General features: G+C 47.1%; 1 protein-coding gene and 1 long non-coding RNA gene across 2 annotated transcripts in view; one reads left to right on the forward strand and one right to left on the reverse strand.

The window, feature by feature from the left end:
* Nucleotides 1-24,660, reverse strand: LOC105472289 (uncharacterized). The gene is made up of 3 exons (XR_981509.3): nucleotides 24,591-24,660; nucleotides 14,477-14,595; nucleotides 1-45 (listed from the first exon to the last, which is right to left on the reverse strand). It is a non-coding gene; the product is annotated as an uncharacterized lncRNA (long non-coding RNA).
* The window catches only part of LOC105472284 (mitochondrial ribosomal protein L45), a 26,947-nt gene continuing 26,747 nt past the window's right edge, over nucleotides 24,606-24,805 (forward strand). Inside the window, exon 1 of the mRNA XM_071083035.1 lies at nucleotides 24,606-24,781. Within this exon, the coding sequence (XP_070939136.1) occupies nucleotides 24,647-24,781 (135 nt within the window). The 5' untranslated portion in view covers nucleotides 24,606-24,646. The remainder of the gene's footprint in view (nucleotides 24,782-24,805) is intronic.

The raw sequence follows: 24,805 nt of genomic DNA on the forward strand, positions 1-24,805 counted from the left end.
CTGAAAATGATGCAGGCAGACATTATAAACCTCATTCTGCCACTCCTGCAAATATCAAAGCTTAAACATTTTAATGGGGAGGAAAAAAAAAACACTGTGAAGTATAAATATTCATAGGATTTTAATCCAGAAGTATCCCAACAGGCGCGGTGGCTCAAGCCTGTAATCCCAGCACTTTGGGAGGCCGAGACAGGCGGATCACGAGGTCAGGAGATCGAGACCATCCTGGCTAACACAGTGAAACCCCGCCTCTATTAAACATACAAAACGTTTTAGCCTGGCGTGGTGGCAGGTGCCTGTAATCCCAGCAACTTGGGAGGCTGAGGCAGGAGAATGGCGAACCCGGGAGGCGGAGTTTGCAGTGAGCTGAGATCGTGCCACTGCAGTCCAGCCTGGGCGACAGAGCAAGACTCCATCTCAAAAAAAATAAAATAAAACCAGCCAGACGTGGTGGCAGGCACCTGTAATCTCAGCTACTGGGAAGGCTGAGGCAGGAGAATCACTTGAACCCAGGAGATGGAGGTTGCAGTGAGCTGAGATTGCGCCACAGCACTCTATCCTGGGTGACAGAGTAAAACTCCCTTTCAAAAAAAAAAAAAAAAAAAAAGTATCTGGCCAGGTGCAATGGATCACGCTTGTAATACCAGCACTTTGGGAGGCCGAGGCGGGCGGATCATGAGGTCAGGAGTTCAAGACCAGCAATGACCAACATAGTGAAACCCCGTCTCTACTAAAAATACAAAAATTAGCCGGGCGTGGTGGCATGTGCCTGTAATCCCAGCTACTCAGGAGGCTGAGGCTGAGGCAGGAGAATGGCTTGAAACTGCGAGGCAGAAGTTGCAGTGAGCCGAGATTGCACCATTGCACTGCACTCCAGCCTGGGTGACACAGCGAGACTCTGTCTCAAAAAAAAAAGTACCCCAACAGAGTTTCACATTTTACCACAACTCACAGGAGGGAAATCTTTTCCATAATCATTAATAATTTGGTTCTTTAGAAAAATCATTTCCTGGCTGGGCACGGTGACTCAAGCCTGTAATCCCAGCACTTTGGGAGGCCGAGACGGGCGGATCACGAAGTCAGGAGATCGAGACCATCCTGGCTAACCCAGTGAAACCCCGGCTCTACTAAAAAATACAAAAAAAACTAGCCGGGCGAGGTGGCGGGCGCCTGTAGTCCCAGCTACTCAGGAGGCTGAGTCAGGAGAATGGCGTAAACCCGGGAGGCAGAGCTTGCAGTGAGCTGAGATCCGGCCACTGCACTCCAGCCTGGGCAACAGAGCGAGACTCTGTCTCAAAAAAAAAAAAAAAAAAAAAAATACAAAAAACTAGCCGGGCGCAGTGGCAGGCGCCTGTAGTCCCAGCTACACGGGCGGCTGAGGCAGGAGAATGGCGTAAACCCGGGAGGCGGAGCTTGCAGTGAGCTGAGATCCGGCCACTGCACTCCAGCCTGGGTGACAGAGCGAGACTCCGTTTCAAAAAACAAAAAAAAAAAAACAGAAAAAAAAGAAAAAAGAAATATCATTTCCTCTTCATGTGATTTTTCTTGTTTTAGACGTGGTCTCATGATGTTGGCCAGGCTGGCCTCAAACTCCTGGGCTCAAGTGATCCTCCTGCCTCAGCCTCCTGAGTAGTTGGGACTACAGGGATGTACCACTATGCTCAGTCTTCACTTGTTTATCAAGCAATTATTGAGTACCTAGTGTGTGCCACTCAGTGGCTTCTAAGTGGCAGAGCCAGTGGCAGAAGTCAGGTTACCTTGACTCAGAACAGGCACTCTTTCCTAATACTTGGTTTTCCCATGATCTCTTTCTGGAAAACCCAGGGCTGATGTAATATAACCCAAAGAATAAACTGGAATAAGACAAAGGTAAATAAAGCTTGAGTTTCCATTTAGCTCTTCCCTAACAGGTGGTACATAACTTAGCCCATTCAAGAGCAGATGAGTTTCCATCACCTGTTTTGTTTAAATATTAAGAACTATTAAAAAACATTATTTTCCCTTGATGGTTATCAAAATCCTCTGATTTTCCAACAGTGCCACCCAAATCCTTTATCTGTCTAGAACCCCTTGGTGTTTCAGTTTCTTCATCTGTAAAATTAGGTAATGGATTAGATCATCTTCAAAGTTCTTTCTGGCTCTTAAATTATTTTATTCTACTAATTTTCTGTGGAAAAAAATGATTATGCTCAGCTCCATCAGCTTTGGCTAATGAGGGCTGCACTCCACAGTTTGAAAAGTTTAGGAAATTCCCAGCCTGGTGTGGTGGCTCATGCTTGTAATCCCAGTACTTCCAGAGGCCAAGGCAGGCAGAATACTTTTGCCTTCAAGTTCGAGACCAGCCTGGGCAACGTGGCAAGATTCTGTTTCTAATAAAAAGGTAAAAATGGCATATCATCCATGGCCTTTTTACTTTTCTAACACAGCCAAGGAAATTATTAAAAACAATAACATCTCTACAGAGTACTCTTTCCTAATTACTTTGAATGTTTTCTTTTCTCACAATGTCATTGAGAGACAAGAATGTATTATTCATCCACCAAAAATGAGAAACCGGACATACAGATAGGTCGTGCCGTCCTGCACTCCTTTTTTTTTTTTTTTTTTTTTTTTTTTTTTTTTTTTTTGAGATGGAATCTTGCTCTGTCACCTAGGCTGGAGTACAATGGCACAGATCTCTGCTCACTGCAACCTCCACCTCCTGGGTTCAAGCAATTCTCCTGCCTCAGTCTCCTGAGTAGCTGGGACTACAGGTGCATGCCACCACACCTGGCTAATTTTTTGTATTTTTAGTAGAGACGGGGTTTCATAAGTTGGCCAGGCTGGTGTCAAACTCCTGACCTCATGATCTGCCCACCTTGGCCTCCCAAAGTGCTGGGATTACAGGCGTGAGCCACCATGCCCCGCCTAGATCGTGCACTTCTAAAACTCACAGAAAGTGGGAGTAGATCCAAAATGAGAAAGTGGATCTCTCTGCTGACTGGGTCTCTTTTCCAGACTTTTTATCCACAATAAGCTTTCTGGTTAATGTAGAGAATGTGTTATGCTCATTAATTGCTCTTGGAAAATGAACCTGCCTCTTCCTCCCTTCCTACTTCAAAAAAACACACACACAAAAACAGAAAAACAATAATACCCTCACTTTATTAAATGAGCAAGAGGGAAAAAAAAATGAATCCAGCCAGGTGAGGTGGCTCACGCCTGTAATCCCAACACTTTGGGAGGCTGAGGCAGGTGGATCACTTGAGGTCAGGGGTTCAAGACCAGCCTGGCTAACCCTGTCTCTATTAAAAATGCAAAAATTAGCTGGGCATGGTGGCACACACCTGTAATCCCAGCTATTCGGAAGGCTGAGGCAGGAGAATCACTTGAACCTGGGAGGCGGAGGCAGCAGTCTGTTGCCTGGGCAACAGAGTGAGATCCTGTTTCAAAAAAAAAAAAAAATCCATAATAGACTGCCATCTGGAATGGCTCAGGTGATAGCCAGTCACCTGGAGCAGAGAAAAAGCTGTGGTCACTAGTAATTTCTGTATTTCAGTGATTTTTCCCACCACCAGCTGTCATCACAATTTCCAGAAAAGCTGCCAAGAAAAAGCAGGAATTCGCATTTCACACAACCCGAAACACACACACACACACACACACACACACACAATGGATCTTGGAATGGTTTCCTGACTGCTCTTTGCCCTCATACCTTCCTTCCCTCAAGCATTCCAGATAAACAGGTAAGGTATTTGACTCACCTGCAGCAGAATAACTCAATACTCTTGAAGGCGCCTCCCTTCTGCCAGCAATCCTTACTCAGTTATTCTTTCCTTCCCTGATCTGGATTGTTTCCTTGAAACCAAAAACCCCAGTCATAGGTGCCTTATCCCTACTTCCCTTTTTCCCTTTCTCCTCTTGCCATCCCTTATTCCAAACAAAACACTCAGGTCTGTAAGGATCTAGGCTCTTATCACACTTATAGAGGTAACTGGCCATTGACTTGCTTATCTTTATTTTTACAACATGTGACATGTTTATGTTCTATTCTAATCCAGCACAGTGTCTGCCCCATTGTTGGGACTCAACAAATGTTTGTTGAATGGAACTTGCCTAAATTGGCCTCAGGCACCTCCTAAATTTCACAGTATGCTGAGTTCCAGGGAAAATTAGACCAACTAAGCCAACTGCTCCCTTCCTGTCTGAGAGGACCCACCCAGAGGGCAGAAAGCTGCACCTCTGCAGAGGGAGAGGGTTTGACTGATGTCCCTCCTCTGCCTGTGATCCCACCCCATTCTTTCTCCTCTGCCACAGGCTAAGGCAGTCCAGGAATGTCTTCCCCCCGACCCCAAAGGCTGATCCAGGCCATTGGAGTATACTCCAGTAAGTGCTTCATTTCTTTGTGTTCCTGATTTTTTTTTTTTTTTTTAAGATAGAGTCTTGCTTTTGTCGCCCAGGGTGGAGTGCAATGGCGCGATTTCGGCTCACTGCAACCTCTGCCTCCTGCGCTCAAGCGATTCTCCTTGCCCCAGCCTCCCTAGTAGCTGGGATTACAGGCGCCCACCACCAAGCCCAGCCAATTTTTGTATTTTTAGTAGAGATGGGGTTTCACCATGTTGGCCAGGCTCGTCTTGAACCCCTGACCTTGTGATCCACCCGCCTTGGCCTCCCAAAGTCCTGGGATTACAGGCGTGAGCGACCGTGCCCAGCCATGTTTATGAATTTTTTTTTTTTTTTTTTTTTTTTGAGACAGAGTCTCGCTCAGTTGCCTAGGCTGGAGTGCAGTGGCGCGATCTCAGCTCGCTGCAAACTCCGCCACCCAGGTTCACGCCATTCTCCTGCCTCAGCCTCCCAAGTAGGTGGGACTACAGGCGCCCGCCACTACGCCTGGCTAATTTTTTTGTATTTTTAGTGGAGACGGGGTTTCACCGTGTTAGCCAGCATGGTCTCAATCTCCTGACCTCGTGATCCGCCTATCTCAGCCTCCCAAAGTGCTGGGATTACAGGCATGAGCCACCGCGCCCGGCCAGATCCAGGCCATTTTACATGGCAGAGCTGCTAATAGAACAGGCTGTGTATTAAATAGGGTTCTGGGTAGAGATCAGAGCCTGAATTTTATTGTAGGGATCACTAAGAAAGTTAGATTAGTTTATGTGTTTTCTTTTTTTTTTTGAGATAGAATTTCGCTCTGTCCCCAGTCCCCAGGCTGGAGTGCAGTGGTGCGATCTTGGCTCACTGCAACCTGCACCTCCCAGGTTCAAGTGATTCTCCTGCCTCAGCCTCCTAAGTAGCTGAGACTACACATGTGTGCCACCACACCCGGCTAATTTTTGCATTTTTAGTAGAGATGGGGTTTCACCATGCTGACCAGGCTGGTCTTGAACTCCTGACCTCTGGTGATCTGGCCGCCTCAGCCTCCCAAAGTGCTGGGATTACAGGCATGAGCTACTTTGCCTGGCGTTAGATTAGAATTTGATATGAACCTAAGTAGACTAATCTAAGAGAGGTGTCTGTAGGGGTTGAGAGTGTGAGCTCTAGAGACCTACTGTCTAGGTTCAAATAGTGTCAGTGCAACTTTTTAACCATTTGACCTTACACAAGTTACTTAACTGCTCTATACCTCAGTTGCTTCACTCATGAAATAGGGATAACAGGCTGGGCTCAGTGGCTCACGCCTGTAATCTTAACACTTTGGGAGGCCAAGGTGGATGGATCACCTGAGGTCAGGAGTTTGAGGCCAGCCCAGCCAACGTGGTGAAACCTCATCTCTACTAAAAATACAAAAATTAGCTGGGCATGGTCGAGGGGGCACCTGTAATCCCAGCCACTTGGGAAGCTGAGGCAGGAGAATAGCATGAACCCAGGAGGCGGAGGTTGCAGTGAGCCAAGATCACCCCATTACACTTCAGCCTGGGCAACAGGAGCGAAACTCTGTCTCAAAAAAAAGAAAAATAAAAAGAAATGGGGATAATAATAGTACCTGTATCACAAGATTGTCCAAAGGATTAAATGAGTTAAAATATGTTAGTGCTAGGGCTGGGCATGGTGGCTCACGCCTACAATCCCAGTGCTTTGGGAGGCCGAGGCAGGAAGTTTCCTTGAGGCCAGGAGTTCCAGACCAGCCTGGGCAACATGGTGAGACCCTGTCTCCACAAAAAATTTTTACAAAATTAACTGGTCATGGTGTCATGGGTCTGTAGTCCCAGCTACTCAAGGGGTTGAAGTAGGAGGATTGCTTGGGCCCAGGTGGTCAAGGCTGCATTGAGCCATGATCACACCACCGCACTCAAGCCTGGACAACGAAGTAAGACTTTGTTGGCCGGGTGCGGTGGCTCACATCTGTAATTCCAGCACTTTGGGAGGCCGAGGAGGGTGAATCACGAGGTCAGGAGATACAGACCATCCTGAGTAACATGGTGGAACCCCATTTCTACTAAAAATACAAAAAATTAGCTGGGCGTGTTAGGGGAGCCTGTAGTCCCAGCCGCTTAGGAGGCTGAGGCAGGAGAATGGCATGAACCTGGGAGGCAGAGCTTGCAGTGAGCTGAGATGGCACCACTGCACTCCAACCTGGGTGACAGAGTGAGACTCTTTCTCAACAACAACAACAACAACAACAAAAATACACTAAAAATAATTTAATTTAAAAATAAGGATAAAACCATGTTAGTGCTCAATATTGTTATTACTGAGGAGAATGGCTCTTGAATGGCAGCAAGTTTACTATGTTGAGGTTTGTATTTCTTTCTTTCTTTCTTTCTTTCTTTTTTTCTGAGACAAGAGTCTCACTCTATCGCCCAGGCTGGAGTGCAGTGGCGCGATGTCGGCTCACTGCAAACTCCGCCTCCCAGATTCAATCGATTCTCCTGCCTCAGCCTCCGAGTAGCTGGAATTACAGGCTCACAACACATGCCCAGCTTATTTTTTTTTGTATTTTTAGTAGAGATGTGGGGTTTCACCATGTTGGCCAGGATGGTCTCTATCTATTGACCTTGGGATCTGCCCGCCTTGGTATCCCAAAGTGCTAAAATTACAGATGTGAACCACTGTGCCCAGCTTTTTTTTTTTTTTTTTTTTTTTTTTGAGATATACTCTTGCTCACTGCAATCTCCACCTCTGGGGTTGAAGCGATTCTTCTGCCTCAGCCTTCCAGAGTAGCTGGGATTACAGGCACCTGCCACCACGCCTAGCTAATTTTTGTATTTTTTAGTAGCGACAGGGTTTTGCCATGTTGGCCACGCTGGTCTTGAACTCCTGACCTCAGGTGATGCACCTGCCTCAGCCTCTCAAAGTACTGGGATTACAGACGTAAACCACTGTGTCTGTCTGAGGTTTGTATTTCTTTTTTTTTCTTTTTCTTTTTGAGATGGAGTCTTGCTCCGTCGCCCAGGCTGGAATGCAATGGCATGATCTCAGCACACTGCAACCTCCACCTCCTGGGTTCAAGCGATTCTCCTGCCTCAGCCTCCTAAGTAGCTGGGATTACAGGAGCGTGCTACCACGTCAGGCTAATTTTTGAATTTTTAGTAGAGACCAGGTTTCACTTTGTTGGTCAGGCGAGTCTCAAACTTCCAACCTCAGGTGATCTGCCTACCTCAGCCTCCCAAAGTGCTGGGATTACAGGTGTGAGTCACTGCACCTGGCGCAGTTGAATTTTTTTTTTTTTTCTAAACTAAATGGGCCAGGCACAGTGGCTCACGCCTGTAATCCCAGCATTTTGGGAGACCAAGGTGGACATGCTTGAGGTCAGGAGTTCGAGACCAGCCTGACCAACATGGAGAAACCCCATCTCTACTAAAAAAAAAAAAAAAAAAAAATTAATTGCACAGGAAGGAATAGGACTGGTTTGACAGTATGTTGTGTGAAAAGGGTTCAGGTCTCACCAAACCCAATGCAGTCAGTTTCATGAAAAGACATGCTGTCAGATCCAGAGAGAGAATAGTCTCCCTGCATTTTATTTTATTTTATTTTATTTATTTTTTTTTTTTTTTGAGACGGAGTCTTGCTCTGTCACCCAGGCTGGAGTGCAGTGGCCGGATCTCAGCTCACTGCAAGCGCCGCCTCCCGGGTTTACGCCGTTCTCCTGCCTCAGCCTCCCGAGTAGCTGGGACCACAGGCGCCCGCCACCTCGCCCGGCTAGTTTTTTTGTATTTTTTAGTAGAGACGGGGTTTCACCGTGTTAGCCGGGATCGTATCTCGATCTCCTGACCTCGTGATCCGCCCGTCTCGGCCTCCCAAAGTGCTGGGATTACAGGCTTGAGCCACCGCGCCCGGCCGCATTTTATTTTTTATTTTTTATTTATTTATTTTTTTTGAGACGGAGTCTGGCTCTGTCGCCCGGGCTGGAGTGCAGTAGCCGGATCTCAGCTCACTGCAAGCTCCGCCCCCCGGGTTTACGCCATTCTCCTGCCTCAGCCTCCCGAGTAGCTGGGACTACAGGCGCCCGCCGCCTCGCCCGGCTAGTTTTTTGTATTTTTTAGTAGAGACGGGGTTTCACCGTGTTCGCCAGGATGGTCTCGATCTCCTGACCTAGTGATCCGCCCGTCTCGGCCTCCCAAAGTGCTGGGATTACAGGCTTGAGCCACCTCGCCCGGCCCTGACTGTCCCATATTAAGAAAGATATTGAGGGCTGGGTGCGGTGGCTCATGCCTGTAATCCCAGCACTTTTGAGAGGTCGAGGTGGGTGGATCACCTGAGGTCAGGAGCTGGAGACCAGCCTGGCCAACATGGTGAAACCCCATCCCTACTAAAACTACAAAATTTAGCCGGGCATGGTGGCACACACCTGTAATCCCAGCTACTCAAGAGGCTGAGGCACAAAATCACTTGAACCCCAAAAGCGGAGGATTGCAGTGAGCCGAGATTGTGCTACTCCAACCTGGGTGACATAACGAGACACCATCTATTGCTATTTTTATAGATCAAAACAGTTGAACATTGACAGTTTTACACTGTCAGCCTTATTATACCTGTTTGAGAACAGGTATTATTTATTACATTAGTCTTCTCCTCCCCATCAATAATATCTCCAAACTCCATCAAATTCTTTCTCACCTGGTAAAGTTATGAGATCTTTTTAAAATATGATCTCTCATTAGGCATATTCTTTCTTTTTTTTTTTTTTTGTTTGATTTTTGTTTGTTTGTTTTGAGATGGAGAGTCTCACTCTGTCGCCCAACCTGGAGTGCACTGGCGCAATCTCGGCTCACTGCAACCTCTGCCTCCTGGGTTCAAGTGATTCTTCTGTCTCAGCCTCTCGAATAGCTGGGATTATAGGCGCCCACCACCAGACCCACCTAATTTTTGTATTTTTAGTAGAGACGGGGTTTCAGCATGCTGGTCAGACTGGTCTCAAACTCCTCACCCCAAGCGATCCACCCACCTTAGCCTCCCAAAGTGCTGGGATTACAGGTGTGAGCCACTGCGCCTGGCCAAATTTTTATTTTTATTTTTATTTTATTTATTTATTTATTTACTTACTTACTTACTTATTTATTTATTTTTGAGACAGAGTCTCGCTCTGTTGCCCAGGCTGCAATGCAATGGCGCAATCTCTGCTCACTGCAACCTCTGCCTCCCGGGTTCAAGTGATTCTCTTGCCTCAGCCTCCTGAGTAGCTGGGATTACAGGCACGTGTCACCACCCTCTGCTAATTTTTCTATTTTTAGTAGAGACGGGGTTTCACCATGTTGGCCAGGGTGGTCTTGATCCCTTGACCTCGTGATCTGCCCACCTTGGCCTCCCATAGTGCTGGGATTACAGGCGTGAGCCACCAAGCCTTGCTAAATTTTTATTTTTATTTTTATTTTTATTTTTTGAGACAGGGTCTAGCTCTGTCACCCAGACTGCAGTGCAGTGGCATGATCTTGGCTCACTGCAACCTCTACCTCTCAAGCCCAAGCCATTCTTTCCCCTCAGCCTCCAGAGTAGCTGGGACTACAGGCATGTGCCACCATGCCCGGCGGATTTTTGTATTTTTTGTAGAGACGGGATTTTGCCATGCTCCCCAAGTTGGTCTTGAACTCCTGAACTCAAGTGATCCACCTGCCTCAGCCTCCCAAAATACTGGGATTGCAGGTGTGAGCCACCATGCCTAGCCCCTTGGCTAGAATGTTGTGTCTCACTGCAAATTCCTGCTCATTTCAACTGTGACTCGGCTCCAGTGTGGCCCCACCTGAATTCTCAAAACGGTCTTTCATGCTCTCCTTTGCACCACCTTGTACCTTGTGCTTACTTCTGTAGTGGCTGTTATGGTTCTTTTGTAATTTTTGGTGTATTTTTCTCTTTCCTACCAAATATGAGCTGTTGTGGACCAGAAACATTTCTCTTTCATTCTTATATTCCCCAGTGATTTCAGCAAAATCTGCTGCATGGCAAATATGCAATAAAAAATTCATTAAATGAATGAGGTTAGATATTTTGATTTTATATATATGTAACATCAAAAAGTTATAAATATGAATTTTGAATCAAATATTAATTAGTTAATAAAAAATTAATGTCTTTACTATGTGTGATGTGCAATATATTTTCTATTCTATATTATTCATTTTTTAAAATGGAAGTCATGACCTAGATTCCAAAATTAACTTGGGTTCCCAGCCTTATTCTGAAAAACACTGAACTGTATGGTCCACAGCAGGAATTTGAATGGAAGGTATGATCATGGAACCCTTTGAGAACCCAATGGAAGCTATGGGCCTTCTTGCCAGAAAGATGCATACATGTACTAAAATTGACATCCAATTTCAGGGGCTCCTTGGACCCACCAAACTCCTTCTGAGAATCACAGGTTATGAGAAAGTTCCTCCTAACTCTATGATCCTATTTTTCTGAGAAGTATTAAAAAGTAGTTGGGCCTGCCTGGACAACCTAGTGAGACCCTGACTCTACAAAATATAAAAGATTAGCTGGGCATGGTGGCATGCGCCTGGGGTTCCAGCTACTTAGGAGGATGAGGCAGGAGAATTGCTTGAGCTCGAGGTCAAGGCTGCAGTGAGACAGTGTGCTATGATTGTGCCACTGCACTTCAGCCTGGGCAACACAGCAAGACCCTGTCTCAAAAAAGAAAATCAGGTAGCTGGGAGCTGGGCATGGTGGTGAGTACCTGTAGTTCCAGCTACTCAGGAGGCTGAGGTAGGAAGATAATTTGAACCCCAGGAGTGTGAGACCAGCCTGGGCAATATAGCAACACTCTGTCTCTAAAACAAAACAAAACAAAAAGTATTAAGAAGTAGTCTTGGGGCTGGGTGCGGTGGTTCACACCTGTAATCCCAGCACTTTGGGAGGCCAAGGTGGGTGGATCACTTGAGGTAAGGAGTTTGAGAGCAGCCTGACTAACATGCTGAAACCCCGCCTCTATTAAAAATATACAATTACCTCTATTAAAAGTACAAAAATTAGCTGGGCGTGGTGGCACGCGTCTGTAACCCCAGCTACTCAGGAGGCTGAGGCAGGAGAATTGCATGAACCCAGGAGGCAGAGGTTGCAGTGAGCCAAGATCACACCACTGCACTCCAGCCTGGGCAACAGAGTGAAAGTCCATCTCAAAAAACCCCAAAAAAGACCTAGTCTTGGAACCTCAAACCGCTATTAATCACCTATAGGGAGAGCACAAATTTGGAGGGGAGCTACATAAAGAACAAAGAATGGAAAGAAAATTTTGAAGTGAGATAGGTAGGATAGATAAGTACATGTGAAAGATCAAAGAGTGAAGAACAAAAGAAATCCCGACTAAGGGTTAGGTAGAGGGGAGAGGTGTGGTGACGCTGACCCAGGTTTTCAGGCTTGCTGTATCTGATTTTCTTTTTTTTTTTTTTGAGACGGAGTCTCGCTCTGTCGCCCAGGCTGGAGTGCAGTGGCCGGATCTCAGCTCACTGCAAGCTCCGCCTCCCGGGTTCACGCCATTCTCCTGCCTCAGCCTCCTGAGTAGCTGGGACTACAGGCGCCCACCACCTCGCCCGGCTAGTTTTTTGTATTTTTAGTAGAGACGGGGTCTCACCATGTTAGCCAGGATGGTCTCGATCTCCTGACCTTGTGATCCACCCGTCTCGGCCTCCCAAAGTGCTGGGATTACAGGCTTGAGCCACCGCGCCCGGCTCTGATTTTCTTTTCAGACTATTAGACTTGGGATTGCAGCCCTGTAACTTTCTTCTTCCCTCCCTATGGCTCCCTCTTTCTTCCTCCCCTTTAGGCAGCCCTTATGGAAACTCTGAAACTCTTTCTCTTTTCTTCCAGATGGGGAGCTCTGGCAGAAAGAATGTTCTGGCCTGTGTGCAATGACTCTATTTTCTCTGCCAAGGGATAAAACTAAAATCTGCTTTCTTGGAAACCAGCTAAGTCTTTAGGAAGCATGACCCTAGTTGAGGAGAGACTGGGACCTTTTTTTTTTTTTGAGATGGAGTCTCGCTCTGTCGCCTAGGCTGGAGTGCAGTGGCATGATCTCGGCTCACTGCAACCTCCGCTTCCCACGTTCAAGCAATTCTCCTGCCTCAGCCTCCCGTGTAGCTGGGACTACAGGTGCCGGCCACCACACACGGCTAATTTTTGTATTTTTAGTAGAGATGGGGTTTCACCATGTTGGTCAGGCTGGTCTCGAACTCCTGACCTTGGGTGATCCACCCGCCTCAGCCTCCAAAAGTGCTGGGATTATAGGCGTGAGCCACCGCACCCGCAGAGACTGGGAACTTTTTTTTTTTTATTGAGACGGAGTGTCCCTCTGTCGCCCAGGCTGGAGTGCAGTGGCCAGATCTCAGCTCACTGCAAGCTCCGCCTCCCGGGTTTACGCCATTCTCCTGCCTCAGCCTCCCGAGTAGCTGGGACTACAGGCGCCCGCCACCACGCCCGGCTAGTTTTTTGTATTTTTTTAGTAGAGACGGGGTTTCACCGTGTTAGCCAGGATGGTCTCGATCTCCTGACCTCGTGATCCGCCCGTCTCGGCCTCCCAAAGTGCTGGGATTACAGGCTTGAGCCACCGCGCCCGGCCGGGACCTTTTTTTTGAGACAGTCTCTGTTACACAGAGCGCAGTAGCACGATCTCGGTTTACTGCAACCTCCAACTCCCAAATTCAAGTGATTCTCATGCTTCAGCTTCCCGAGTAGCTGGAATTACAGGCGTTTGCCACCATGCCTGGCTAATTTTTGTATTTTTAGTAAAGACAGGGTTTCACCATGTTGGCCAGGCTGGTCTCAAACTCCTGGCCTCAAGCAATCCACCTGCCTTGGCTTCTCAAAGCCCTGGGATTACAGGTGCGAGCCACCACACCCAGCCCAGATGGGGCCCTCTGAATAAAAAGAGGGTAAGAAAATAATTTTCGGCATCTACTGGTACAGTGACTCACAAAGATATGAGGATCTTGAACAGCAACAAATGATTTAAAAATGGAATATTCTCTCTCTGAGATCTAACCTGAGGATCACATACTACATTGGTCTTCTTTGAATCTAAGAATAACATCTAAAGTGTTTTTGGCAACCTATCTAGGAGGCAACAAATATATATCTCACGTTTTCTATAGGACAAACTGTGAAAGAGACACATGTGAAGCCCGGAAGCACCACAGAATTGATTTCCTATCGAACCCTCAGGAATTTGACAATTACAAGAACTTTTGTAAAGTCCAGAAAGCCCAGGACATTACTGTAGTCCATAAGTAACTAAGCTGAGGGAAAGAATGGAATTTGGGGTGGGGTTAGGAAACCTGAGTTATGTCCCTAGATAGGCCCCTGATTCACTGTGTGATAATCACCAGTCACTTCCTGGCTCAGTGTTTCAGTCCCTTCCCCTGCCCAAGTAAAATAAAATAATGATTTTATTCTTTTTTTGAGAAAGTTAAGCATAATTGTTTCTATAAAGAAATCTGGAAAGTAGCCAATCTCTTAGTGTAGCTCTATAGGATGATTTTGGGCATTTTATAAGTAATGTAACCTGTAAACCTCCTGGTTGTTGTTGGGACCCTCAGAAGGGAATGAGATAAACAGGTAGTCTGCTTTCCTCCTGTGTCTTCTGTCTAGGATGACACTGTTGTGTTGCTAACAGAGGGCCCTGGAGAGAGATTTAGGAGATAACTGGGTAACACCCAGCTAGGTCAGGGAATGAGTCAGGGCTCAAGGACTCGATACCAACCTCTCCCACTCCTGCCAGGAAACCTCTGGGTGAGACAGATGAGAGAGAACCCGAGGGGCGGGCCTCACGGCTGCCTGCCCTGGGGCCTCTGGCTTGTGGTTTCACCCTGGTTTGCCCTGCAGCAGCTGTAACGTGTCTGCTGACACGCAAGCCCTGGACACGGCTGTCCCTCCCCCTTTCCCAAACTTCTGCTCAGTTTCAGAAACAGATGGCACATTCCACCCCAGAAGTGACTGTTGGAGAGATGAGAGGAAAAGGGCAGAGCAGAGCTAGGTGGAGATGTGACACTTCAGAAAGCACAGGGCAGAACATCATACATGAGACTTTTCATTCCGGAGGCGAGTAGGAAGTAGAAACTAAACTCACCTCCAGAGTAACCAGGATGGGAAAACAGCAGAACGACATGGCTGGGCTGCTGCAGATGATAGAACACGGCTGAAGGATAAGGCTGGGGTGTGCCCTGAAGCACCTGGAAACCTGCAAGCCTTAAGATCAAAATGACAAAAGGTCACGTCTCTTGTTTGGAGGTACTCAGTGGCGGCAAATCCATCTTTCTCTCCTCAATATCTCAATTCCCAGTTTATAATAGACCAGACCAGTGCAAAAACGGTTTTAGGCACCGGGTGCGGTGGCTCACGCCTGTAATCCCAGCACTTTGGGAGGCGGAGGCGGGTGGATCATGAGGTCAGGAGATTAAGACCATCCTGGCTAACATGGTGAAACCCCGTCTCTACTAAAGATACAAAAAATTAGCCAGGCATTGTGGTGGGCGCCTGCAGTCCCAGCTACTTGGGAGGCTGAGGCAGCAGAATGGCATGAACCTGGGAGGCGGAGCTTGCAGTGAGCCAAGATCCATCTGGCCACTGCACTCCAGCCTGGGCGACACAGCGAGACTCCAGCTCCTCAGAAAAACAAACAAACAAAAAAAAAAAAACGGTTTTAGGTACCTACAATCTACCAGGTTACATGTTTCCATATATGATTTCACTTATGTTCACAACTGCTGTATGAGGTAAGTTCTCTGCATTTCAGTGTACCCATCTGTGAAATTATCTCCATTCCACAGATGGGTTTGCACCAAAATGCAAAGGACTTAAGTAATTGGCTAATAAAGTTTGGAAATAGTGGAGCAAGACATCAGTTGCCAGAGCTCCCACGAATTTCATTAAGCCAAGCTTTCTTTGATTTGAAGTAATAAAAATGAAGAAAGCAAAATGATGTCTAAGTAGTAGAGGCTTGTTAAAAGCCTTTCAAGGGACAGACCAGGTAATGAGCAATTTTTTTTTTTTTTGAGACGGAGTCTTGTTCTGTTGCCCAAGCTGAAGCGCAATGGCGCGATCTTGGCTCACTGCAAGCTCCACCACCTGGGTTCATGCCATTCTCCTGCCTCAGCCTCCCGAGTAGCTGGTACAACAGGCGCCCGCCACCTCACCCCACTAATTTTTTTTGTATTTTTAGTAGAGACAAGGTTTCACCGTGTTAGCCAGGCTGGTCTCGAACTCCTGACCTTGTGATCCACCTGTCTTGGCCTTCCAAAGTATTGGGATTACAGGCGTAAGCCAACGAACCCGGCCTTTTTTTTTTTTTTTTTTTTTTGAGATGGAGTCTCGCTGTCGCCCAGGCTGGAGTGGCACGATCTCGGCTCGCTGCAAGCTCCGCCTCCCGGGTTCACGCCATTCTCTTGCCTCAGTCTCCCTAGTAGCTAGGCCTACAGGCACCCGCCACCATGCCCGGCTAATTTTTGGTTTTTGTATTTTTAGTAGAGACGAGGTTTCACCATGTTAGCCACGATGGTCTCGATCTCTTGAGTTCATGATCCGCTTGCCTCAGCCTCCCAAAGTGCTGGGATTACAGGCGTGAGCCACTGCACCCGGCTGAGCAATTTTTTTAAGTTAACTTTTTTTATTTCAATAGCTTTTGGGGTACAAGTGGTTCTGGTTACATGGATGATTTGTATAGCGGTAAAGTCTGCGATTTTAGTGCACCAGTCACTCAAGTAGTGTACATTGTACCCAATATGTAGTTTTTTATATCTCACCTGCCTCCCACCAGTAATGAGGAATTAATAGAGATATCTGAATCTCTCAACATAGGTATTTAAACATCCTGGAATTGTTGGGTTTGCACAGGCCACCCTGCAATCTGAGATCCGGTGCAGCCTTGGTACCCTCTAGTGGAAGTTTCCTGCATTCGCACAGCTTCCCTGGTTCCAATCCCAAAGAGCTGAGAAGGAAGCTTTCACCCAGCCACTGGAGAGCATCCCAAAAGAATGGTCAGCTGGAAGATAGATTTTTTTTGAGATGGAGTCTTGCTCTGTTGCCCAGGCTGGAGTGCGGTGGCACGGTCTTGGCTCACTGCAACCTCCACCTCCCGGGTTCAAGCAATTCTCCTGCCTCAACCTTCCGAATAAGTGGGACTATAGATGCATGTCACCATGCCTAGCTAATTTTTTGCATTTTAGTAGAGATAGGGTTTCACCATGTTGCCCAGGCTGGTCTTGAACTCCTGAGCTCAGGCAATCCACCTACCTCGGCCTCCCAAAGTGCTGGGATTACAGACGTGAGCCACCGCGCCCACCCGGAAGGTAGATTTTTGTATAGCAGGGTCATGAAGGGTAGAGGAAGGAATACAGACTACAGAAAATGTGTGCCAAGCACTTGGTTCACAAGGGACCTCCAAAATGAGTCATTGTCAGTATATAAATGAACTTAGGCCTTTGTACATTATTAATAGGGGCTCAATATACATAACACAGGACTGTAGACCTTTAGGACTCTAGAGGGAGATTTTTTTGAGATGGAGTATTGCTCTGTCACCCAGGCTGGAGTGCAATGGCGCAATCTTGGCTCACTGCAACCTCCACCTCCTGGGTTCAAGTGATTCTCCTGCCTCAGCCTCCCGAGTAGCTGGGACTACAGGCACGCACCACCACACCCAGCTGTATTTTTAGTTGAGATGGGGTTTCACCATCTTTGCCAGGCTGGTCTCAAACTCCTGACCTTGTGATCCACCCGCCTCAGCCTCCCAAAGTGCTAGGATTACAGGCGTGAGCCACCGTGGCTGGCTGAGACTTTTTTTTTTTTAATGGAGAAAATTAGTAATCAGAGAACAAAGTGACTTTGGGCAAAGTGATTTGCCAAAGGCCAAAGGGAAAATCAATGTTGGCAATGGTGGTACTAGAATCCATATCTCCTGTCTCCCAATCCCGAGGTCTTTCCACTATATCACGCTTCCTTATTTGCTGGTTGACTGATTTTAGCCATAAATTGGTGTGCATACAAGGACATAAAGGTTGTAGGTATAACCAGGAAATTGTTTCTGCCTTCATCTGCCCACAATCCATACATTTTTCATTCTTTTTTTTTTTTTTTTTTTTTTTTTTTTTTTTTTGAGACGGAGTCTTGCTCTGTCGCCGAGACTGGAGTGCAGTGGCCGGATCTCGGCTCACTGCAAGCTCCGCCTCCCGGGTTTACGCCATTCTCCTGCCTCAGCCTCCCGAGTAGCTGGGACTACAGGCACCCGCCACCTCGCCCGGCTATTTTTTTGTATTTTTTACTAGAGACGGGGTTTCACCGGGTTAGCCAGGATGGTCTCGATCTCCTGACCTCGTGATCCGCCCGTCTCGGCCTCCCAAAGTGCTGGGATTACAGGCTTGAGCCACCGCGCCTGGCCACATTTTTCATTCTTTCATCCAATAGGCACATTTATAGAGTGTCTATTCTTGCCACACTAGGCATTGCTTTTCAAGTTTGTGGATCCTTTTACAGGGTACTCCAGCATAGGAAAAGAAGTTCCCAGGCTACTGGAACCCCATGCCTACAGCCCTCCAAGGGCACTCCTGGAGCTTCTTCCCCAAGTTCCTAGCACTAAATTGTTAGGTTTATTTCTGTCTCCCTCCCCCTGGAGCGGTAATCCCTAGGAATGGAAGTGGGTTAGAAACAGATTACTCTGATCCAAGGGCTTTGCTCTCTCCTCCCTAAACATGGTGTGGGAGGTAGGGGGTGCGGGGAGTTGAAAATAGCCTGAAATTCCCTTTTAGGATTATTGCTTGATTTAGCCATCTGGGGTGAAAGTGGAGCAAGAAGAGGTGAGGGATTAATTCTAGACCTAGCTTGAGCAATGGGATGCATGCGCTTCTTTTCTGGCTCAGCCAAGGTGAGCAAGCAACATCTCTTCTGAAACCTGTCTTTAGAATAAGGAATCTAGGACAAGCAGAAAGAGGTAAAGGAAAAGGTTTTGTCCCCAGCAGCAGGGGTGACTGGAAGGATAGATGGGAAAGAACAGCAGCTAAGAGAAGAAAGACCTGCAGCACAGGAATAAGGAATGACTTTTGGGCTTGGAAGCTACCTGCATTTCAGTGGCCTTAGCTTCAACAAAGGCAAGAACTGCTCTCTAGGGGAAGAGAGCTAACATTGAGGGCCTCCTGTGGACTTCTTGTTCATTCATCCAGCAGGAACTCTCTTGCTTTAGGCACACTACACTGGGGTGGACTCTGGCGGCAGAGATGTTATCTGTGTCCAGAACAAAGAGCAGTTACACGTACCAGTTTCTGCTAGGCTCCTTATATCCTTTTCAGGGCTATGATGGGACTTGGAAGCAGTAATTATAACTAACCAGAGTGGGACCATATATGAATTCATTTTATGAGTTAATAATGATTCTACTTAAATTCTACTTAACCCAATTCCTTTCTTCTTATTATTTTTTTTTTCTTTGAGACGGAGTCTTGCTTGGTTGCCCAGACTGGAGTACAATGGTGCGATCTCGGCTCACTGCAACCTCTGCCTCCTGGGTTCAAGGGATTCTCCTGCATCAGTCTCCCGAGTAGCTGGGACTACAAGCACGCACCACCACACCTGGCTAATTTTTGTATTCTTAGTAGAGATGGGGTTTCACCATGTTGGCCAGGCTGTTCTTGAACTCTGGACCTTGTGATCTGCCCGTTTCGGCCTCCCAAAGTGTTGGGATTACAGGTGTGAGCCACCGTGCCCAGCATTTTTTTTCTTTTTTTTTTTTGAGACGGAGTCTCGCTCTGTCGCCCAAGCTTGAGTGCAGTGGTGCGATCTCCGCTCACTGCAACCTCCACCTCCCAGGTTTAAGCGATTCTCCTGCCTCAGCCTCCTGAGTAGCTGGGACTACAGGAATGTGCTACCACGCCCAGCTAATTTTTGTATTTTTAGTAGAGACAGGGTTTCAACTAAACCCTTGGCCAGGATAGTTTCAACCTCTTGACCTCGTGATCTGCCCGCCTCCACCTCCCAAAGTGCTGGGATTACAGGCATGAGCCACCACGTCTGGCCAATAACCCCCTTTCTATAGGAGAGGAAAAAAGGTGAAGCTAAGATGTAAACTCAGGCACTAAAGCATTCTTAACCACTTTCACTATGTGAAAGCCATATACAGTCAACTCGAGTGACAAACAAGCTCTACTAATATTGCTAGCTAAAGATCAGTTGAAGCCGAGCATGTGGGCTCACGCCAGTATCACACTTTGGGATATTGAGTGGGGAGGATTGCTTGAGCCCAGGAGTTTGAGAACAGCCTGGGCAAAATGGCAAGACCTTGTCTCTACAACTAAAAAAAAAAAAAAAAAAAAAAAAAAAAAGCTGGATATGGTGGCATGTTCTTGTAGTCCCAGCTACTAGGGAGACTGAAGCAAGAGGATCCCTTGAGCCCAGGAATTTGAGGTGGCAGTGAGCTATGATGGTACCACGACACCCCAACCTGGCTGACAAAGTGAGACCCCATCTCTAGCTAACTAATTAACTAACTAAAGCTCAGTTGAGAATATTTCTCAAGAAGTCAGGATCCTTGTTTCTTCTATGCCACCTTATTTCGGACAATTCACTTATTTTGCTGTCCATAGTCTAACTTTAGGGAAGGGAAGTTCAGTGTAAACACATGGCAAGCCTAGTATTTGCTTAAATTCAAGTATCATATTGTTTAGAATTGGATCCTTCCCAATTCTCCAGAAGAATTTTCCTGGTTCAAATCAGCTGTGCTTCTCCTAGAAAGTAGGTTACTATGCAAAATTTCGTAAATTTCAATCTCTGATGTCATCTGCCACTGGGAGGGGAAAAAATGTAAGTGATGTAAGTATGTGCTCCACTGCTTACATGGGGAGAGTCTCATCCTCTTTGGGCTCCGTTTATTTTACTTATTTATTTTTGAGATAGAGTCTCACTCTGTCACCCAGGCTGGAATGCAGTGGCACAATCTTGGCTCACTGCAGCCTCTGTCTCCCGGGTTCAAACGATTCTCATGCCTCAGCCTCCCAAGAAGCTGGGACTACAGGTTCATGCCACCACGCCTGGCTAATTTTTGTAATTTTAGTAGAGATGGGGTTTCACCATGTTGGCTAGGCTGGTCTCAAACTCCTGGCCTCAAGCAATCCGCCTGCCTCAGCCTCCAAAAGTGCTGGGATTAGAGGCGTGAGCCACCACACCCAGCCCTCTTTGGGCTCCATTTAGAAATTTCAGTAGGACAACAAGGGATTCCAGTAACCTGCTTTACTGGGAAAAACAGGAAATCAACTTTTCCTTCTGTCTCATCGTATTTTAACTGGGATTCTTCGCATCTACTTATTGTATAAATAAATATTTGAGTGTCTACTCTGTGCAAGACTGTTCTTTGCAAGACTGAGCCCCTAACAATCGATTCCTTCCTCTACTTGGACAATGAGTTCTCTTCTCTTGCTCCCATCATCATGACAAGATCTTTTTATCTTGCTTTTTCTGAAATGTGAACTACCAAGATTGTAGGATTAAGAAATACCCTTTTTGGTTGGGCACGGTGGCTCACGCCTGTAATCCCAGAACTTTAGGAAGACAGGGCAGGTGGATCACTTGAGGTCAGGAGTTCGAGACCAGCCTGACCAACATAGTGAAACCCCATCTTTACTAAAAATAGAGAAAATTAGCCAGGCTTGGTGGCGGGCACCTGTAATCCCAGCTACTTGGGAGGCTGAGGTAGGAGAATCACTTGAACCTGGGAGGCTGATGCTGCAGTGAGCTGAGATCATCCCACTGTACTCCAGCCTGAGCAACAGAGTGAAACTTCATCTCAAAAAAAAAAAAAAAAAAAAAAGAAATATCCTTTTGGTGTTACTTCTCTAGCAGACAACTCCCAATTTCCTTTTCTTTCTTTTTCTTTTCTTTTCTTTTTTTTTTTTTAGACAGAGTTTTGCTCTTGTGAGTGTAATGGCATGACCTTGGCTCACCGCAACCTCTACCTCCTGGGTTCAAGCAAATCTCCTGCCTCAGCCTCCCGAGGAGCTGGGATTACAGGTGCCCGCCACCATGCCCAGCTAAATTTTTGTATCTTTAGTAGAGACTGGGTTTCTCCATGTTGGTCAGGTTGGTCTCGAGCTCCTGACCTCAGGTGATCTGCCTGCCTCGGCCTCCCAAAGTGTTGGGATTATAGGCGTGAGCCACTGTCCCCCCAAGCCCCCAGCTCCCAATTTTCCATGAAGCTGATGAGGTAGGAAGATATGAATTTACCAAAACAGTAGCTAATCAAGCAACAACAAAACTCACTTATAGCTCATCTCTTAGCAATTAAATAATATTGACTCCCCTATTATTATTTCATCCAGGCTGATATGGAACAAGTTTGTATTAACTGAGAAACTGATCAGAGGGTGGGCAGAGATGATCTGGGATGTGTTGGTTACTGTGTGAGGCTAACATAAAACTCAATGGTGGAGCAAGTAATCTAAGATAAGTTATATTAATGCTCTGCATTAATCAATAATCTCGGCCAGGCACGGGGGCTCACACCTGTAATCCCAGCACTTTGGGAGGCTGAGGCAGGTGGATCACCTGAGGTCAGGAGTTCGAGACCAGCCTGGCGACGTGGTGAAACCCCGTCTCTACTAAAAATACAAAAATTAGACGGGCATAGTGGCAGGTGCCTGTAATCCCAGCTACTAGGGAGACTGAGGCAGGAGAATCACTTGAACCCAGAGGGCAGAGGTCGCAGTGAGCTGAGATCGAGCTATTGCACTCCAGCCTGGATGATAAAAGTGAAACTCCATCTAAAAAGGAAAAAAAAAAAACAAAACAAAACAACCTCTCATCCGTGGAGTAAGGTTTCCTCACTTTGGTGGGGAATACCAGTAAAAATAACTCATGTTTTGGCCGGGCATGGTGGCTCACCCCTGTAATCCCAGCACTTTGAGAGGCCGAGGCGTGCAGATCACCTGAGGTCAGGAGTTTGAGATCATCCTGGCCAACATGGTGAAACCCCCCATCTCTACTAAAAATACAAAAATTAGCCAGGCATGGTGGTGGGCGTCTGTAATCCCAGTTACTTGGGAGGCTGAGGCAGCAGAATCGCTTGAACCCAAGAGACGGAGGTTGCAGTGAGCCTAGATTGTGCTACTGCGCTCCATCCTGGGCAACAAGAGCAAAACTGTGTCTCAAAAAAAAAAAAAAAAAAAATTAATGTTTTATTTTCTAGGGATTAGAGTAGATGGACAGGAGTCTGTTAAATAATCAGATATAGCTTATTTAAATGCTTATATATTCTATTTTTGTCTTGTTTCCCTATGCTTCTGTAGGCACTGAATGGCTCTGTTGCCCAGGCTGGAGTGCAGTGGTGGGATCTTGGCTCACTGCAACCTCCACCTCCTGGGCTTAAGCCATCCTCCCACCTCAGCCTCCCCAGTAGCTGGGGCCACCATGCCCAGCTAATTTTTTTATTTTTTGTGGAGATGGGGTTTTGCCATGTTGAGCAGGCTGGTCTCGAACTCCTGGGCTCAAGGGATCTAACCCACCTCCGCCTCTTGAAATGCTGGGATTACAAGCATGAGCCACCCCACACGGCCCCACATACTCTTCAACACACACATACAGCACCTAATTTCATGTCACTATTAATGTGTTGTGCTATAGGTTCAATACTGTGGCTAGAACTTGTAGGGAAATTCTTACCATGGAGGAATGTACAATATAACTGAGAAGTCAAGCTTTAAAACATGCCTGTAATCCCTGCACTTTGGGAGGCTGAGGTCGGCAGGTTGCCTAAACTCAGGAGTTTGAGACCAGCCTGGACAACACGGTGAAACCTCGTCTCTAGCAAAATAGAAAAAATTAGCCGGGCATGGCGGCATGCACCTGTAATCCCAGTTACTCTGGAGGCCGAGGCAAGAGAATCACTTGAACCTGGGAGGCGGAGGTTGCAGTGAGCCGAGATTGTGCCACTGCACTCCAGCCTGGGTGAGAGAGTGAGACTCCATCTCCAAAACAACAACAACAACAACAACAACACCACCACCACCACCACCACATGATCTCCAAACCCAAAAGCAATCTTCAGTTCCTCTGATAGTCCCCAGCACTTTGCTTCGACCTTTGTAGCAATTCTACTTCAGCCTGAAATTTCTTGTATGTACAGCCTGTAGCTCCCAACTTATCGCAAAATATTGTAGGTAAGAGCTCTGTAAGCTCTAATTGGCAGAATAATAACCAACGGTTAAGTTGTGGAAAGTGTCTGCCTTTCAGCAACGTTTACACTACTGAATTTACCAGGATGATCCCAACATCACGAATCCTTTAACAACTGAACGTGAAGCAGCACGTAGCAGTTACCTGCATGGGTTCTGGAATTAGACTGCTTAGATTCGAATCTCAGTTGTGCCAGTTATTATCTATCTAATCTTAAGTAAATTACGTAATTGCTCTGTGACTCTTTTCCGAAATGACAAATCACAAATGTTTCTGTCAATTCACGTGTCTTCTACTTTAGTAAACATAGCAGTCATTTTGTTGTTGTTGTTGTTTGAGATAAAGTTTTTCTCTGTCACCCAGGCTGGAGTGCAGTGGCGCGATCTCGGATCACTGCAGCCTCTGCCTCCTGTGTTCGAGGGATTCTCCTGCCTTAGCCTCCCAAGTAGCTCGGACTACAGCCGCCCGCCACCAAGCCCAGCTAATTTTTCTTTTTCTTTTTTTTTTTTTTGAGACGGAGTCTAGCTGTGGCTGGAGTCAGTGGCGCGATCTCGGCTCAGTGCAACCTCTGCCACCTGGGTTCAAGCGATTCTCCTGCCTTAGTCTCACGAGCAGCTGGGACTACAGGCGCGTGCCACCACATCTGGCTAATTTTTGTAATTTTAGTAGAGACGGGGTTTCGCCATGTTGGCCAGGCTGGTCTGGAACTCCTGACTTCAGGTGATCCACCCGCCTCGGCCTCCCAAAGTGCTGGGATTACAGGTGTGAGCTACCGCTCCTGGCCTCCCTTTCCTTTTTTAAAGAATGGTATAAACAGCAATGTGCCAAGCATACAGAAATGCCTATTCCCCGGCAGCCAGAAAGCCTCGCGCGCAGGCGCAGCTCGCGTTCCAGCGCTCTCTTGCTGGCGCGTGACAACCGTGCGATCCACCCTACGCCCAACGTCGTCTCCCTGCGCACGCGCGGCCGTACTCCACCCTCCCTTCTCCACCCTCCCCCACTCCCGCGAGCACGTGCGCGTCCTCGCTGCTCACATTTCGGCGGAGGGCGCGCTCCCTGGAAAATTCCACTCCTGTGCTAGCTCCACCCTATGCGGCTTCTCTCGTACCCGACGCTCTTCACTAGCAGCTCCCTTCCCGGCGGCCTTTGCGGGAACAAGATGGCAGCCCCCATACCTCAAGGGTTGTCTCGTTTATCGAGGGTTTTGGGCTGGTGGTCTCGGCAGGTGGGTAGGGACGGGGTCGATAGG

This window comes from Macaca nemestrina, chromosome 17, assembly GCF_043159975.1.
Source record: "Macaca nemestrina isolate mMacNem1 chromosome 17, mMacNem.hap1, whole genome shotgun sequence".
In the NCBI taxonomy this organism is placed as follows: Eukaryota; Metazoa; Chordata; class Mammalia; order Primates; family Cercopithecidae; genus Macaca; species Macaca nemestrina.